General features: G+C 43.8%; 1 protein-coding gene across 1 annotated transcript; it reads right to left on the minus strand.

The window, feature by feature from the left end:
• Nucleotides 1-476: 476 nt before the first annotated feature.
• ctbp1l (C-terminal binding protein 1-like) lies at nucleotides 477-14,645 on the minus strand. Its single transcript, XM_018756516.2, has 11 exons — nucleotides 14,450-14,645; nucleotides 13,070-13,161; nucleotides 12,576-12,731; nucleotides 6,318-6,472; nucleotides 5,632-5,776; nucleotides 5,266-5,472; nucleotides 4,962-5,176; nucleotides 4,684-4,814; nucleotides 4,324-4,451; nucleotides 4,110-4,230; nucleotides 477-4,010 (listed from the first exon to the last, which is right to left on the minus strand). The coding sequence occupies exons 3-11, from the start codon at nucleotides 12,631-12,633 to the stop codon at nucleotides 3,824-3,826; spliced, it is 1,347 nt and encodes a 448-aa protein (XP_018612032.1). The 5' UTR covers nucleotides 12,634-12,731; nucleotides 13,070-13,161; nucleotides 14,450-14,645; the 3' UTR covers nucleotides 477-3,823.
• Nucleotides 14,646-15,169: the final 524 nt, after the last annotated feature.

Genomic DNA, 15,169 nt, shown 5'->3' on the forward strand with positions numbered 1-15,169 from the left:
GTTTCCCCTCTTCCAATTGGAACCGTTTTCTTTCCCACCACGAAGAAGTTCGTGACAAACTATACCTGAGAGTCAGAGGACACAGGCCAGTTACAGCAAACAAACTGATCTTTACTGGATCATAACTGCAAAGCAGACATTTCTTCTTTAGAATTTTATTAAAATATTTTAGAGCAGAAGTTACCATCACAAACATGATTGTTTCTAATAAAAAAAGTAAACAAAAACAAAGGTAAAACATTAAGAGCCTAGTAACAGGGGAACTTCAAATTTTTTTTAACTCATGTTTTTTGCAGTCTGATGTCAGAAATCAATTATACAAATAAAAAGCCAAAGACAAGATAACACTACGCTCACATGTTGTAAAAATACATTTCCATTTCTGACAAACTTCATACAAACCAGTTAAGCCATCAGTACTTACAGTGACATTACTTAATGATGGGTGCCAGTAGATTTTAAAAAAAAAAAAAAAAAAAAAAAAAAAAAAAAAAAAAAAAATTTTCAAGGTCCACCCCCCCCTCCCCACAAGGGAAGTGGCAGTGGTGTGACTCAAATGGGGACTGACAATTCGCACCCTGGGTCTGACAGTCTGAATGCAGGAGCGTGTGTAGTGTGTGCTTGTGTATGCACAGAAATCAACCCTGAGAGAGAGGAGGACTTCTGCAGTCCAGCAAAAGCATGCCGTGAACACCACAGGGTTCCCAGCTGCCCTGAACTGTCCTTTTAATATGTACTGGCTCATTTTTATTTTAATAAGCGAGTCCTGAATGAGTAATTTTCTTGAAATATGTCATGTTGTGCAGGTCAAACTGCATCGTCTTTCTTTGTGCCGTTCAAGATATCAAATCACTGCCACCCCCAGCCCCTTTCTCCACTGCATCCTGCAAACTCAGAAAGAGCAAGTACACAGGCATGCACTGTTCAGGACCACCCTCTGGGGCACCGTCACCAGCGGGGGAAGCCAGGCCTTCCCGTGTGTCGCAGGGAGCAGCTGTGAGGGTGTGTCACCCTAGTACATACCGACCAACTGACTGACGGTTCAGAAATGTCTAAATACAACATGCTAAACACTGCAGAAAACACAAATTCAAATACAGAACTGATCACAAGACGTGCACTGCTGATTTCATAAAAACCCAGTACAGAAACTGACAAAAATAACTATCGGGTTTATCTATGTGAAATATGGGAAAATATATATTAAAACAGAATAAAACATCAAAAAAATAATTCACAGAAATGGGAGAACCCCAATGACCAGCAAAGCTGTATGTTAATTAAAACAGAAGAAATGGTTATGTGTGGAGGGACACACTGATTACATCACACTGGTTCAGCAAAGTGTTTTCCTGGTTAGTCAGTGCTTCTCCTTCCCAATGCCCTGGTCAACGCGAGTGGCTACAGGCTCAGAGAAAGGGACCCTCCAAACATTTTTTTGGGATCAAAGGTAACAGCCACTTTTTCCACTGTGGATTTTTCCTTCTATCAGTTCATAAACCTCTGAATTTTAAAATGTCAATCTTAAAGGGAAAAAAGCAGCACGTTTTCAAAATGTTCACATATTCCTTTGCACGGTTTCACAAAAACAGGTCGAGTCACCAACTCGTAGGCTGGTGCACCAAAAATGAGGTTCAACCTTCAAGAAAACCAGAACCCATGAAGGGAAGTGGGTGCTGGTTCTGTGACCCAAATTCAGCTCTCTACTCTGAACTGTTCCTGACTCAGCCCCCCCACCACCCCATCTCCACCCTGCAGAACCCACCTCCAAGGAGAAACAATGAAAGCCAGCACGCTGGACACACAACACAGGGAGGAATGACAATGACATCCAAATAAAGGTAAAAGGGTGGATTGCAAGGCAAGGTTTGGTTCTGATAAGCAAACTAAACAGAAGGAACAAAATAAAGGGGAGAAAAAAGACAAAAAAAAAGGAAGTTTCTAAGCCTGAGACTTAATACTTTGAAAAATTACTGGTAAAAATCACACACAGATCTGTATAGCCATTGCTTTGTATTCAAAAGTAAACTGTAGTAATTTTCTGAGGGATATAATGAAAAATTTCTTTTCCCTTCTGGTATGTTACAGAACTCTAAAAACTGTACATAGAAGAAAAAGGTCCAAGAGTACATTCAATATCTGTTGCTGAGGTAAAGGTATTCCCTTGTCAAAAGAACAGCGTTCACAGTTAAGAGTCAAGGTATTCGGAGGGACTGCCCTGTTGGCAGGGCAACGGCCTGGCTGGGGAAACAGACTGGATTGCTTTTCAGTCGGTGAACTCAAACACATTGCCAGTGTGGTACTGTTTGGGAGTTTTAGTGAAGCAGAAATGAACTGGTACCAGGATGTCATGGGTACTGTAAACGTGCTGTCGGGATGTTCGAGTTTTTGAGGGGTGTGTACAATGTGACCATGAGAGGGAGACAAGAAGAAAAACCTGTACCACTCTGAACTTTATGATCCATCTGTAAGAGTCTTTGGATCAGAGTGTTTTTCCCCCAGACCCCTTAAGTGAATGGCTGTGGTCTCCCACCCTGAGCACTGAGCGCCCCCTGCTGGCTCAAACACTGACTCATACTGCCTGGCTGGGGGCTTGCTGTGGCCTTAAGATGCACAAATCTGGCCATTAAGTGCCACTGAGCTGGGGTATTGAAGACTGTGTGGAGTTCCTAGCGTAAAACTGCAGTCACTAAATTAAACTCCTTGTGGCGATAAGATGGGTACGAAGCTAACTGCTGCACTTATCCAGAGGAGCTAAGGAAATAATTGTGCTCAAGTGTGTGATGTGCCATTACAGGTCAAAATCCAAGGGATTCTGGGTGAGCAGTAACTAATGCCAGCATGGAAACTGAGTTTGTCTTGAACTGCTGCTTTAAACAAAAAAAAAAAAAAAAACCCTATGACACAGAAATAAAAAGCCTTGCTAAGGAAGAGGTATCTCACTAACAGTACAAGAGGAGGTTCATTTTATCTGAACATTCCTTCAGACTGTTTTTTTTTGTCTGTCTGGAATGTGTTGTGACTCCAAGCTCGCTTCAACTTCTGGTTTTTTTGGTGCAAGCAAATCTTCAGGGTAGACAAAGGCTACACATTGTACTTGAGCACTTCCAGCCCTTAGTGAGCTCACATAGCTACATTAAAATGTGTTTCTCGTAAGAGGAAAAAACCTAAGAGGCTAATTAACGAGGGGAACTCAGGGGGTGAGGGAGATCTACCACAGAGCACAGCAAAGGTCCCCAACCATTCTCTTTTGGACAGATCAAGGAGATGTCAGTAACAGAGGTAAAGGGTCACACTAGGGGGAAGCCCTAGGAAGAGGAAGGGGGAGAAAGGAACATCTAGGAACACCAAAAGGAGTAAATGATGTGGACAGGGACAGAAACAGCAACCAGGGTTACTAAACCTGCTTCAATGGCTTTCTTCACAGTTCTCAGACTTGAATGGATACTTCACCACTCTTCGGTGAAACAATGAATTCAAGGAAACTTAAAGGGGGCTGACAAACCTACTCAAAGGACCTTATTTTTTCTCAGTTATAATCTAAAAAAGGGAAACTCCCATGAATCTAACAAAAACAATAGAGAAAAATTACAGAACCACAGAATCTCCAGCTGAGGTTCTTTTGGGGGGGGTGCAAAAATTAAACTGCTGAACCCTTTAGAAGACGTTATTGCTTGCTGCAGTGTGAGAATGTGAGAGGGACAAGGAGGTCACTCCCTGGCTATGTTTTTGCTCTGTGGTACTGGACTGGGTTGGGCACTGGTGTCAATCTGCTGAGGGAGGGGGGAGGGCATCTCCAGGGACAACGGAATGCACTGAGGTGCTATTGGTCAGCTGGCATATCTCTGTCTGACTCAGCCTTGGAGGGCTGGCCTGGGGAAGGGGTATGTGGGGGGTGTGAGACAGGAGCAATGCCATGGGCAATGGGCAGAGATGCAGGCACAATCCCCTCTACTCCAGTCCCAGACCCCGGCAGACCCCCAGTTGGCACAATGAGACCAGTGGAGAACCTGTAGAAGCAAAGAGGACAGAGCAAGCAGTCATTAACTGTGGTGTTCTACTGTATGAGCTCTCAATATCTCCATGCTTTGCTCCTACTGCAGCCTCACCTGTAGGCACCTCCATTCAGCTCTGGGTGCACAGCAGTGGCTGCATCTATGCCAGGCCACTGTGATGCAGCCATAAGGTATTCTTTGTTCACGCAGTTCTTCAGGCTGTCCGGGATGCGCCCTGGTGAGCAAACAAGAGTTGTAGCAGTGAGACAGGACATTCACATATACACACAAAAATCATCTGCTTGTCCACCCCTTCCACCCTACCCACCTGTAATGGCACGCCTCACTTCCCTGGCGGCCTCCTCCCGAGCCTCAATGGATGCCTGCTCGCTGTACCAGGATGTGTGGGGGGTACAGATGAGGTTGGGTGCATCCTTCAGTGGCCCTTGAGAGAAGCTGAGAGAAGACAGGGCAGCAAAGACGGACAGATTAATTAAACTCCTTTAAAAAGTCGCTAAAGACTATGTACTAATTTTTTGGATTGTTATGGACAATCTACTATACTTCACGCAAGATGTGACAAATAGATCAGTACAAAAAAAGACTAAAAACCTCATTCACTGTAAACACCTGATAAATCTTAAGAAAGTGAAAAGATGCAGACGTATGTATATACACGTTTCCTGACCTGAAGGGCTCTGTCTCGTGCACATCTAGAGCTGCGCCCCTTATCCGGCCCTCCTTCAGTGCCTGGGCCAGCGCCTTCTCATCCACTAGGCCACCCCTTGCTGTGTTGACTAGAAACGCCCCCTGGCGCATCTGCAATGGGGAGATGGGGACAACCAGCCTGTTAGACTTACTGCTTTACATCCAGAGTCTCAAGGGCCCAGTGCTAATCAGTTGTTCACAGAGCAGATTTCAGATTGTTTGAATGCCACAGTAAGCAGAAATAATACTCTGGGAAACCTGCTTGATGGTGAAGTCATTGATGAGGTGGTGGTTATGCTCGTTCAGGCTGCAGTGCAGGGAGACACAGTCGGAGTGGATGAGTAAGTCCTGCAGGGTCGCCATGCGCTGCAGACCCAGTGAGCGCTCCACACCATCTGGCAGGTATGGGTCATAAAAGATTACACCAAAGCCAAAAGCCTTGGCCCGCAGCGCCACTGCCTGACCTACACGACCTGCAAGGAGAACACCCCGTTGAACAGGAGCCAGTCTTCCTAATCACCAGGAGTATGTTCTCTCTTGGAAACTCCAGCAACAAGCTCACCCAGCCCAATGATGCCCAGAGTCTCCCCGCGAATGCGGGCAGCACCACCAGCCACCTCACGGATTTGCTCCACGCTGGAGGCCCTTGTTCCTTCACGCAGGGCCTGGTGCATCCAGGTGACACGGCGGTACAGGTTCAGGATGAGGCACAGAGCTGTGTCGGCTGTCTCCTCCACAGAAGATGAAGGCACATTGCACACAGCAATACCTGGAAAGAGGTGTAAACTGTTAGAGGAGACATGGAGACTGAACCAGAGGCAGAGAGAAAAGCATAGAGAAAAAGAGAGAGAACTGCAGAGGCAGGCCACAGGCAGGGAGAGGCAGATTAAGAGAGTTAAGGTAGTAGAGAGGGATCCTCTTTGCTCACCTAGCTCTGCAGCTGCCTTGATGTCCACGTTGTCAAAGCCACTACCAATTCTGACGATGATGCGCAATCCCTTGAACTTGTCAAGGTCATCCCGAGACAATGTGATTGTGTGATATAGCAGGGCCCCAACTGCTTCGTTCAACACCTACTGACCGGGACGAGAATGGCATGAGGGCCAGCATCCATGAGCAGGACAGACAAGATACACAAATGCACAGAGCTCTCAAGATCTATGCCCCAAGAGGCAAAAATCAAACTGACACATGTGAACAGTGACGGTGCAGTAATAAGGGTTATCAGACAGTAAGGCACATAGTGACAGAACCTTCCATAATGATATTTAGCCATGACCATACACTGGGCAGTAAACCATTAGTTAATGTGTGACCTGAATCTTCACAACAGCCCTTCACAAAAGCTCCGCAGAAGAGTTATGCGCTCTGCTGCAGTATACTGAGTTAGGCAATTGCTTTCTTTAACACATAGCAGTACACATATGCCCTGATGTGACTCCTTAACAGTGGTAACATCCTGCTCTGGTGAAGCCCCTAACAGGGGCAGCTCTTAGTCAAGCCCTAATCCACATGTTAGGGGGGGAGGAAAAAAAAAAAAAAAAAAGCCTGTACAATCTGAGGAACTGCAATGACAGAATATGAGAATGGACACAGATAAGGAAAAGCTCAGACCTTCTCATGGATCTCCTGGGTGGACTGAGCATCACAGAATGCAACTGTGGCCACGTCCTTTAGGATGGGCATCTCCACAGTGCAGTCGCGACCATCCAATAGGGCCACGAGTGGGCGAGGATGCATCGGCCCATTCATGATCGGGGGGCGAATGCCTGATTGGGGGGCAATGGGGAAACTGTTTGGTACAAAAGTTAAACAAACCATCAAGGTGTTTGACAGCAACAAAACTTAACCTGAAATCTTTCAAATCATGTTTTTAACATTGTAAGTGCACAAATTCTTTATAATAAGGACAGCCAACAGCCGTTAAAAGGTGAGAGCATTCCCACTTTCGGGGGGGGGAAGTCTACAAGACCTAATTGCTTTTTCTACACAGCAATAACAAAATCAAAATTCTAGTATTCATCTATACACTCTCCAAACAAGGACATAGTGAGAATAAATATGACAAGTTAATACAACCAGAGCTATAACGATGACCCACAGAACAACCCCATTATTTGGAGCCAGCTAAACGGGTACTAAAAATCTTGCTGTGAATGTACATCATCATACTGTGTATAATGTAATACAGCTCCTTAATGCAGACTTGCTCACCTCTAGTCTCGCATTGCTGCACATTTTATTTCATTTCAGTTTATTGGGTTTAATGTGAATCCACTTTCTGACCTCTAAGAGGTATAAACAGAGCTGGAAATCCTGCTGGATTCAGCTGCCCAAGATGACACAGGAATATCCTAAGGTTACATAAAACCACAACCACAGAAAGAAAGCAAAAAAGCCTTGCTAACATTGTACATCTGATTCATACTAAACAGCATTTCTGTTTTACAACCTGGAGTTTTTAAAAAATATTTAATGTGCAAGATGTGCAGCACGTTGCCATTGTCTAGACTCACAATCACTAGTGCTAATGAAACTATTTGTCTAAAATCCTCCTAGATCTTCCTTCTGTCACACCCCCACTGGGCAAATCCCAGCATCACCCAAGGCCATAGAGGGGGTGTATAAGACAGGACTCAATGAGTAAAGCCTGAATGTTCCCCCTACTCCATGGGACTGCATTCACACACTAAACTACATACAGGGCTGGAAAAAAAATCCTAGCAATACAAGGACGAGTAAAGCAATCAAGGCTGCATCACAGAGGGAACCCAGGAGAAAGCTGAGTATGTAACCCCTCATTCGCCTCTGCTGTTAAGAGTAGCATGAAGCATCAGCCCTTTCCACTAAGGAAGTTCCTGGTTCCCTTCCCCCTGTCTCATCCCCCCTCCCCAGGCCACATCTGAGACAGACTGATGCTCTGCATGCTTTGGGAAGCATGGGTGAGGTGGGGGGGGGGGGGGGGTATGGGCTTGTTTTGAATCATGACCTAAATATCTTGCAACAACACAGAGCTTTGTTTCTAAGCATGACTGCAAACATGACTGCAGGTATTAACACACACAAGTCGACAGAATTGGTCAATTCCAGTTACAAAGCACAATTAAAAGTCATCAGGGCATTAGACAAGGTGGAGAAAACTAAAATCACAGCAACAGCTGTACATGCAAAAATTAAATAGATTGGAGGAGCTCAGTGCAACATGTCATGCTGCATAATTCAAAAGGAAAAAAAAATGTTTGCAGGGTTAGAACGAGTTTCTTCACAAACTACCATGTGAGAGGGCACATGAACCTAGGGGTACGCATATGTATACCTGAGCACAAACACATATTGACACAATGTGAAAGATATAGTGAAACTGACATGGGAGGGGGTAAGCATTTTAGAAATATGAGTATATGTATATTAGACGGTCCAGTTTTCCCTTCAAACGGGTTGTAGGTGTCTGAGGTGTACACAGACTGATATAATCCTGATGCGTAACAAAGAGACAAAGGAACACAGACTCCTGGACACAAACAAGATTCAGGGTCAAATCAACATGGCAGCACCAGTGTGCAGCCATGACGCAAACCACACAAATCACATGAACTACGCTGCCCAAATGCCCAAGGGCAGTGGTTACATACTACGCACACAGACTGCACAACACTGGGTATAAAACATGGTGAGCCTGACAAGAACCATTCCTTCAGCATCAACAACATTCTCTCTCTCTCTCACACACACACAAAGCATCCCCACGCTGCCCTATGGGCAATATACAGAGTGTTTGAGAAAAAACAGAGCCTAGTGACAGGTGTTAGGAAGGGGGGTTAGGAGACCACAGGCAGCACAAAAGAGCAGGACATATGTTATCCACACACACAAAAATCAAATAAGGCACACAAAATGATGAGCAACTGTGGGAGAGATGGGGAGCAAACAAACACTGAGGTCAGAAAAGCCCTCTGACACAAAACCGCTGGCACTACCACTCAGCAATCACTCTGGCACTTTCTACTCAACTTCACCCAGATTGACTCGTTATAAAGTGATATATAAACAGCAGCATGACTGAGCACAACTAGGCTGATATGAAGACATAGATCTAAAAAAAACATCTTTTAAAAAAAAAAACTAAAAAATTGAGAAATGAGTGCAGGAAGGAAACTGTTTAAATAAACCTTGGCACAAAAGCAATGCATAGAAATAATTATCAAAAAGGGAAGGAAAGGGGGGGTGGACAAACAGACCACGGGGAAAAAAACAAGACCGAATGGGAAGATCACACATCTGTACGTCCACAAAGAGGCCTGCCAGTTTGTGTGTGTGTTTAAGACAGAAGCCCTGTAAACACAGACATGGCAGCAGTGCACAATGCCATTCATTCATCAGTCATTCATTCCCGCCTCCAGCCTGTACGCTGTCCCCTAATCACCATGCTGGGATCACGAGGGGGGGTGGGGCAGGGCTTGGGGACAGAGCTACAGTACACCACCCTGCTTCCAGCCCACCCCACTCACCGCCACCACACACACACACACACACACACACACACACACACAATTTCTTAGGGCCTTCAAGGTCACAAGTACATAAATCACACAAGCACAAGCACATACACCCCCTCCACCCCCACCTTAACCACCAGGCATCCAAAAACGAAAGCAACACAAGCAGATCTAACCTTGCATGTTGCACTCTGCCTTCCTCTCTCTCTCTCTCCCTCTCCCCCTTTATTACTTGTCCTTCTCCCTCTCTCCCCCCACTGGCAGCCAGTGTCACACTGCTGAGGCCTGGCATGATACCAGCTGTAGCGCCCACAGCCAGCTCCTCCCCCACACTCCAACTCCAATTAGAGACAAAGCCCTTTGAGTACCAGCCAACCAGAACTAACCTCATTAGCATAGACAGGCGGGGCTACCAGGCAGGGTGTTGGAGCCAGTTTCTCCGTTTTCAAAGAGGTGACCAGAGTTTCACCCTACAGCTGACATCGCCTCTCACCATTTCAGCATACCTTGTTTGTCTCAGGTTGCTGTTAAAGGTTTTCAATTTGCAGAGCTGAATATAAGGTTCAGTTTTGAATTTATTGTATTACAGGAGCACTACAAGTGACAAGGCTGTGCAAATTAAAATGATTGGTTCCAAACACGCAATATGGAAATACCGACATTAGCCAGTAAAAAAAAGATCAGCATTTATGCAAAGTTTGACAAAACATTTTGGAACCTTTTCAAAATTAAACTAAATCCTCCTCTTTCTCATTTTGTTCATCCATTGTTAAGGGAAGGAGGAGGCTTGGCATCCCAATCAGATCTGTACACAAGTGAAATATTCAGATTCACACCTTCCCTCCTCCCATCTGTGGTCACTGTGTCATCTTAATGAGTGTCGATCTCTTCCGCACACTTTCTCAGACACAAAAACATCTCTGCTCACAGCCAGCCCCGCCTTGTCCACCCACAGACAGGAAGGAAGCAAGATAAAAGCTCAGCATTGCTGCCATCCTGTCTGTCCTACAACATGCAAAGTGGCTCAATGACAATCAGCCGTTCCTTCTTGATGTTCTCCTCACCTCAAGATAATCCGTCAATTTTCATTTCTCTTAACTAGAATTGTAAGAGAAGCCCCAGTGAACTCAAAAGAACACTGGTAAGACCATCCCTACCCTTACATTTTTTCCAGCACTACATTGTCCAAACTTCCTTACTAAAACAGAAGCTTTTCTCAGCATTGTGCAGGCCAAATAAAGGAATAGCAGTAATTTATATTTTAGCAAATTTAATCATGTGGATATTGTCAGTAGCATTACACAAACTAATAAAATGTACTTAAAGTAGCCCGTTTTTAAAGTGCATTTCGGACAATGACGACCAATCCCGGCCAAGGTCGGCCATAGCACGTGCAGGTTTTCTAGCCATCTCTGAACGGCTAACAAGCTTAGGACAGAGAAAAAAAAAAAAAAAAAGTAATTTAGTCCAATTAGGAATTCAATTAGAAAAAAATGAAGTCAACTGCTTAAATGCAGAAGAGGTAAACACTGATGTACTTGCTGCAGTCATATACACAATTTAGGTAAAACTCATTACAAGGTTAATATACTTTTGAATTTTAAAGTGCCAACATGGTGCTAATTATTACATTTATTCATTTAGCTGATGCTTTTCTCCACAAAGTGACTTACAATGTGAAGCTATGCCCAATTTTTTACTCATTTATACAGCTGGGCAATTTTTACTAGAGCAATTTAGGGTAAGTGGTAAGGGTAAACTCAATGATACTACAGCTGAAAGCGGAATTCAAACTTGTGATCTTTGACTCCAAAGGCAGCCAATTCGCTACCAGCAATAATATTAACTTTCAGGTGATGTTTATGGGAAAAGATGGCAGAATGCTGCTAAAAATGCTTTCCTTTATTTTTCTTAATTACAAGTACAGGTCAATTTCATAAATTATCAATTGTTCTGTGAAGAGGAAGTCTCAATTGTTTTGAGTTTTCATTCACTTATCCATCCAAAAGCCAACCAATTACAACACAGTTACTCAGAGGACACTCACCAGTTCACATAAGAGACAGCATGGAAAAAAAATTATATTCATAAAGTATTTAATATTTCTGCTTTTAAAAATTTACACTGGCGAGAAGGTTGCAATCCAAGCTCACTGTTACCCGAGGCACTTGAGCAGCCACACAGTATATATATATATCAGTGCACATCTGCTGGTACTAGAGATTGTGTTCGCAGCAACACTTACCACAGGAAATGCTGACATGTTAAAATATTTACACAGCAACATTCAACTATCAATCTTATTGCCATCAAAATACATGTACGTAATCAATTAGAAGCTGGTATATTTCTAACAGGTTTAATCCTTTTAACACTTCTATATTGGTACATTATTTCCTTACAAATATGTTAATAGGCTGATGCTAAAATAGCCTTACCATACTGCAGCATTACCAAAAAGCTAGAAACTTCTCCTACACCTCCTTCCCTTGTTGGTCTAGCAACCGAAGACTACAACTCATGCTATATAGAATTATGTTGACACAAAGATGCCATAAATTAATTCTTAGCAGCATTTTGTTTCAATACTAAAAACATGATTGTTAGTAATGGTGTCCAATACCTATCTGGAGGAATAAAAAAAGGTTTCAGAAAATAAAGCAATTTTGCAGTCTCAGCAAACTATCAAAAGAATAAGATTTTTTTCCAGTTTGGTAAATATAGCATTTTGAAAAATTACACTGTATACAAAACATAGCAAGAGTATTCATATGAACAGAGTGAAATAGAAGATTAATCACTGAATCAAAACAGGATACTGAAAAATGGTGTCAGTGTCTAACACTGGATATAAATTATGAGCCGACAAAGTAAATCTGTGTGATTAAAATGGCATTAAATCCTTTTGACAAGGACCCATTTAGGATTCCCCATTTCCCTGAAAATGTACACTTGTTAAGCTGCAACTCATGACTATTTTAATTATTTCCAGGTAATTACCTGGAAATGTTAGACAGTAATAAATACAAAAAAAACTGTCATGGCTATGGTAAAGATAGGAAAAAAATACATCCAAAGATCATTGGGTCACCAGAAAATAGATAAACTGAAATAAAGGTCACTGTTTTCTAAAGAACTCTTTAGAAACAACTCTAGCTCAACAGCATGGAAGTTGTCAATTACACTGCACCTGCAGATCCTATACCCACAAGATAATTTCTCTCAGCTGGTAAGTGCTCAGTAACTTTAGTTTTGCCATAGAGACCAGAAAACCAATTGCCATGACATTTATCTCATAGAATCTGACAAGTTTACCATGTGTATGTACCCAATTCCAATTAGACCATGCAGTGGGGCTCAGGGTTGTACCACTGACCTTCGCAGATACGGTCCAGTCTCTGCCGCTTCACTTTGTGTTTGTCCATCAGAGCCATTGGCTGGCACTCCTGACTTGGCCCAGTGCAGTAAAACAACCACACAGCACCTCACACAGGGGAGAAAGCAGGAGAAGTAATGACACCGTCTAAAAGGCCTGCAGAGAAAGGTAGAGAGAATATTAAATGACTACTGGAAATTCACAGTGCAGGTACTGCACAGCAATAGTTAAAGTGCAGGGTGGCACAGTGCTTAGAGCTGCTGCCTTCAGATCTGAAGTTGGGGGTTCTAATCCCACCTACTGCTGCAGTGCCCCTGAGAAAGGTACTTACTCTAAACCAATAAAATTTACTCAGCTGTATAAATGAGGAAATCACTAAGTCATGTCAGAGAAAAGCACCAGCTAAATGAATAAATGTAATTCAGAAAAAAACAAGGCAGTGCTTTCTGATTGCGTAAAGTCGATATCCTAACCTGTGTAAACTTTCCATTTACCTGGAGGATTTTCCTGTCAACACCGGAGTCGTTCAGTCTTCTCAGAAGAGTTACGTGTACTTTCTCCGTCGGCTTCTACTCATTTAAAGTCGCTGTCCGAAAAGGAAGGAAAAAAATTTTTTAAAAAAATCAACAATCAGCTAGGCCTGAACATCAATATCTGGGCTCAAACAGTCCTTTTAATGGAATAACTCGCATACAGAGCTGGTGTTTGGAGCAGGAAAGTGACAGCTGGGGCTACAAAGAAATATTACTCACAGCTGAGAAACAGGATGAAACAGCTGTCATTAAGTGCAAACTAGTAACAGAACATTTTCATTTCAGGACAAATACACAAAAACAATCCTACTGAAAGTGAGCTTTGTGTAAATTGCTTTTGTGGAATAAATTAAGATAAAACATTACTGATTCTTTTTTTCCCCCCCCATTCATTTGGAGGAAAAAAAAGGGAAAAACTTAAAGTGAGTAACGTTAAGCGGGTACCTGCTTGGTACAGGCGGCCCTTGTTTTTGTGCCAGAAAAAACTGCTCAGCTCTGTAATTAAATCAGGCCTGCTGCTGCAGCACATAATGTGTGTCACACACACACAAAACAGCTGAGGTGTTCAGACTCCGATCTTGATAAAACCTCCACAATAGAAATACAAACGTCAGTAGTCTAGAACAGGAGAGATGTGGGCTTGTATTGCTTTACTTTTACTTCCACTACAGAAAATGAACCTGATTACATAATTAACTAGGTATAAAAGAAACAAGAAGATGAAGGAGAACAACTCAAGAGTGAAAAGTGATCAAATGAAACAAATGGAGATTTGAAAGGAGAAACTGGCTGGGGGGGGGGCGGCGGCACAGCGGTAAGGGCATGATGATCTTGGAGGTTGTTGGTTCGAGACCCATCTCCAGCTGCTATCCTTGAGCGAGGAATTTTACTGAAATTACCACACAGTAAACACGCAGCTGCACATTGGGCCAAAACTACGAGTCGTTTAATTAGATTTGATTTTTTTTTTTTTTTAGAAAAACAGTTTAGAAAGTCAAGACGGGAGAGTTGTGACAAGACTGGGGTGTGACGACAGAGACCGCCGATAAAAACAACTCACACTCCACGCGACCACAGAAATGACGAAATAAAAGCACGAGAAAGCAAAACCGTAAAAGTGATATATGCGAGAAACTTTCACAACGTTACACAAGCTTTAATAAATTTCCTGAGGAGGGGAGCGAGCACGCACGCACGCGAGGAAAGCTAGTCTAGTCAGCGCAGCGAGAGCGCCGCTAAAGTGACTTTTCCTTCGCAAACACTGACTGGGCAAAATACCCCGGAACTCCCTTTCCCCACCAGCGGCCTTCTTCCCACAACTCCGGCGCACAGCGGTCGTACCGAGCGGACTGCTTCACTTGCGGCCTCCTTCTTCGCTTCCTTCGCGGCGGCACAGCGGTGCGTTTGGAGCTTTTCCTCCTCTCCTCGTCGCCATGAAACCTGGGAGGAAGAGGAAAGAAAAAAAGAGGAAGTGGAAGAGGAAGCCGCCTGCAAGGGACGCGGGTCAGGACGCACTCGACGACGCCGCGTCGTGGGGAAAGAGCGACGCTCCTCTAGATGAGAGGATAAAGGAGGGAACAGCGCCACCGTGGCGAAGGACGGTACTGAAGCTGAAGCACAGGCTCCGCTTCGTTCGTCCTTATTAATGCGTCGTATAATTACTTACTCATTTTTTTTTTATCCATTTATACATATGGACATTTGTGCCAGAACAATTCACGTTGAATATCTTGCTCAAAGGTGTTGCAGCAGCAACGGGGAGCAGGGACGAGACTCAAGTTGTAGCAGCTTAGCTACTGTACAACGTCAAGCACCTTTAAAAGGTGACAACAGAAAGTGCAGCTTAAAAATTATTTGTCTGATAAAGAAACATACGACGATACGTCACTCGGCTCGAAAGTGAAAAGCATTCTGCGGGCAGGCTGAGCTTTGTCTCCTGTCCCACTGGGGGGCGTCCTGCTCTTCCCATACGTGCATCACGTGGCTCAGTTACAGCGGCGCTACAAACACTGTTACTGTACGGTACGGTACTGTAAGGAGCGCGCGGGGCTCTACGCTTCT

The sequence above is a fragment of the Scleropages formosus genome, chromosome 13 (genome assembly GCF_900964775.1).
Source record: "Scleropages formosus chromosome 13, fSclFor1.1, whole genome shotgun sequence".
NCBI lineage: Eukaryota > Metazoa > Chordata > Actinopteri > Osteoglossiformes > Osteoglossidae > Scleropages > Scleropages formosus.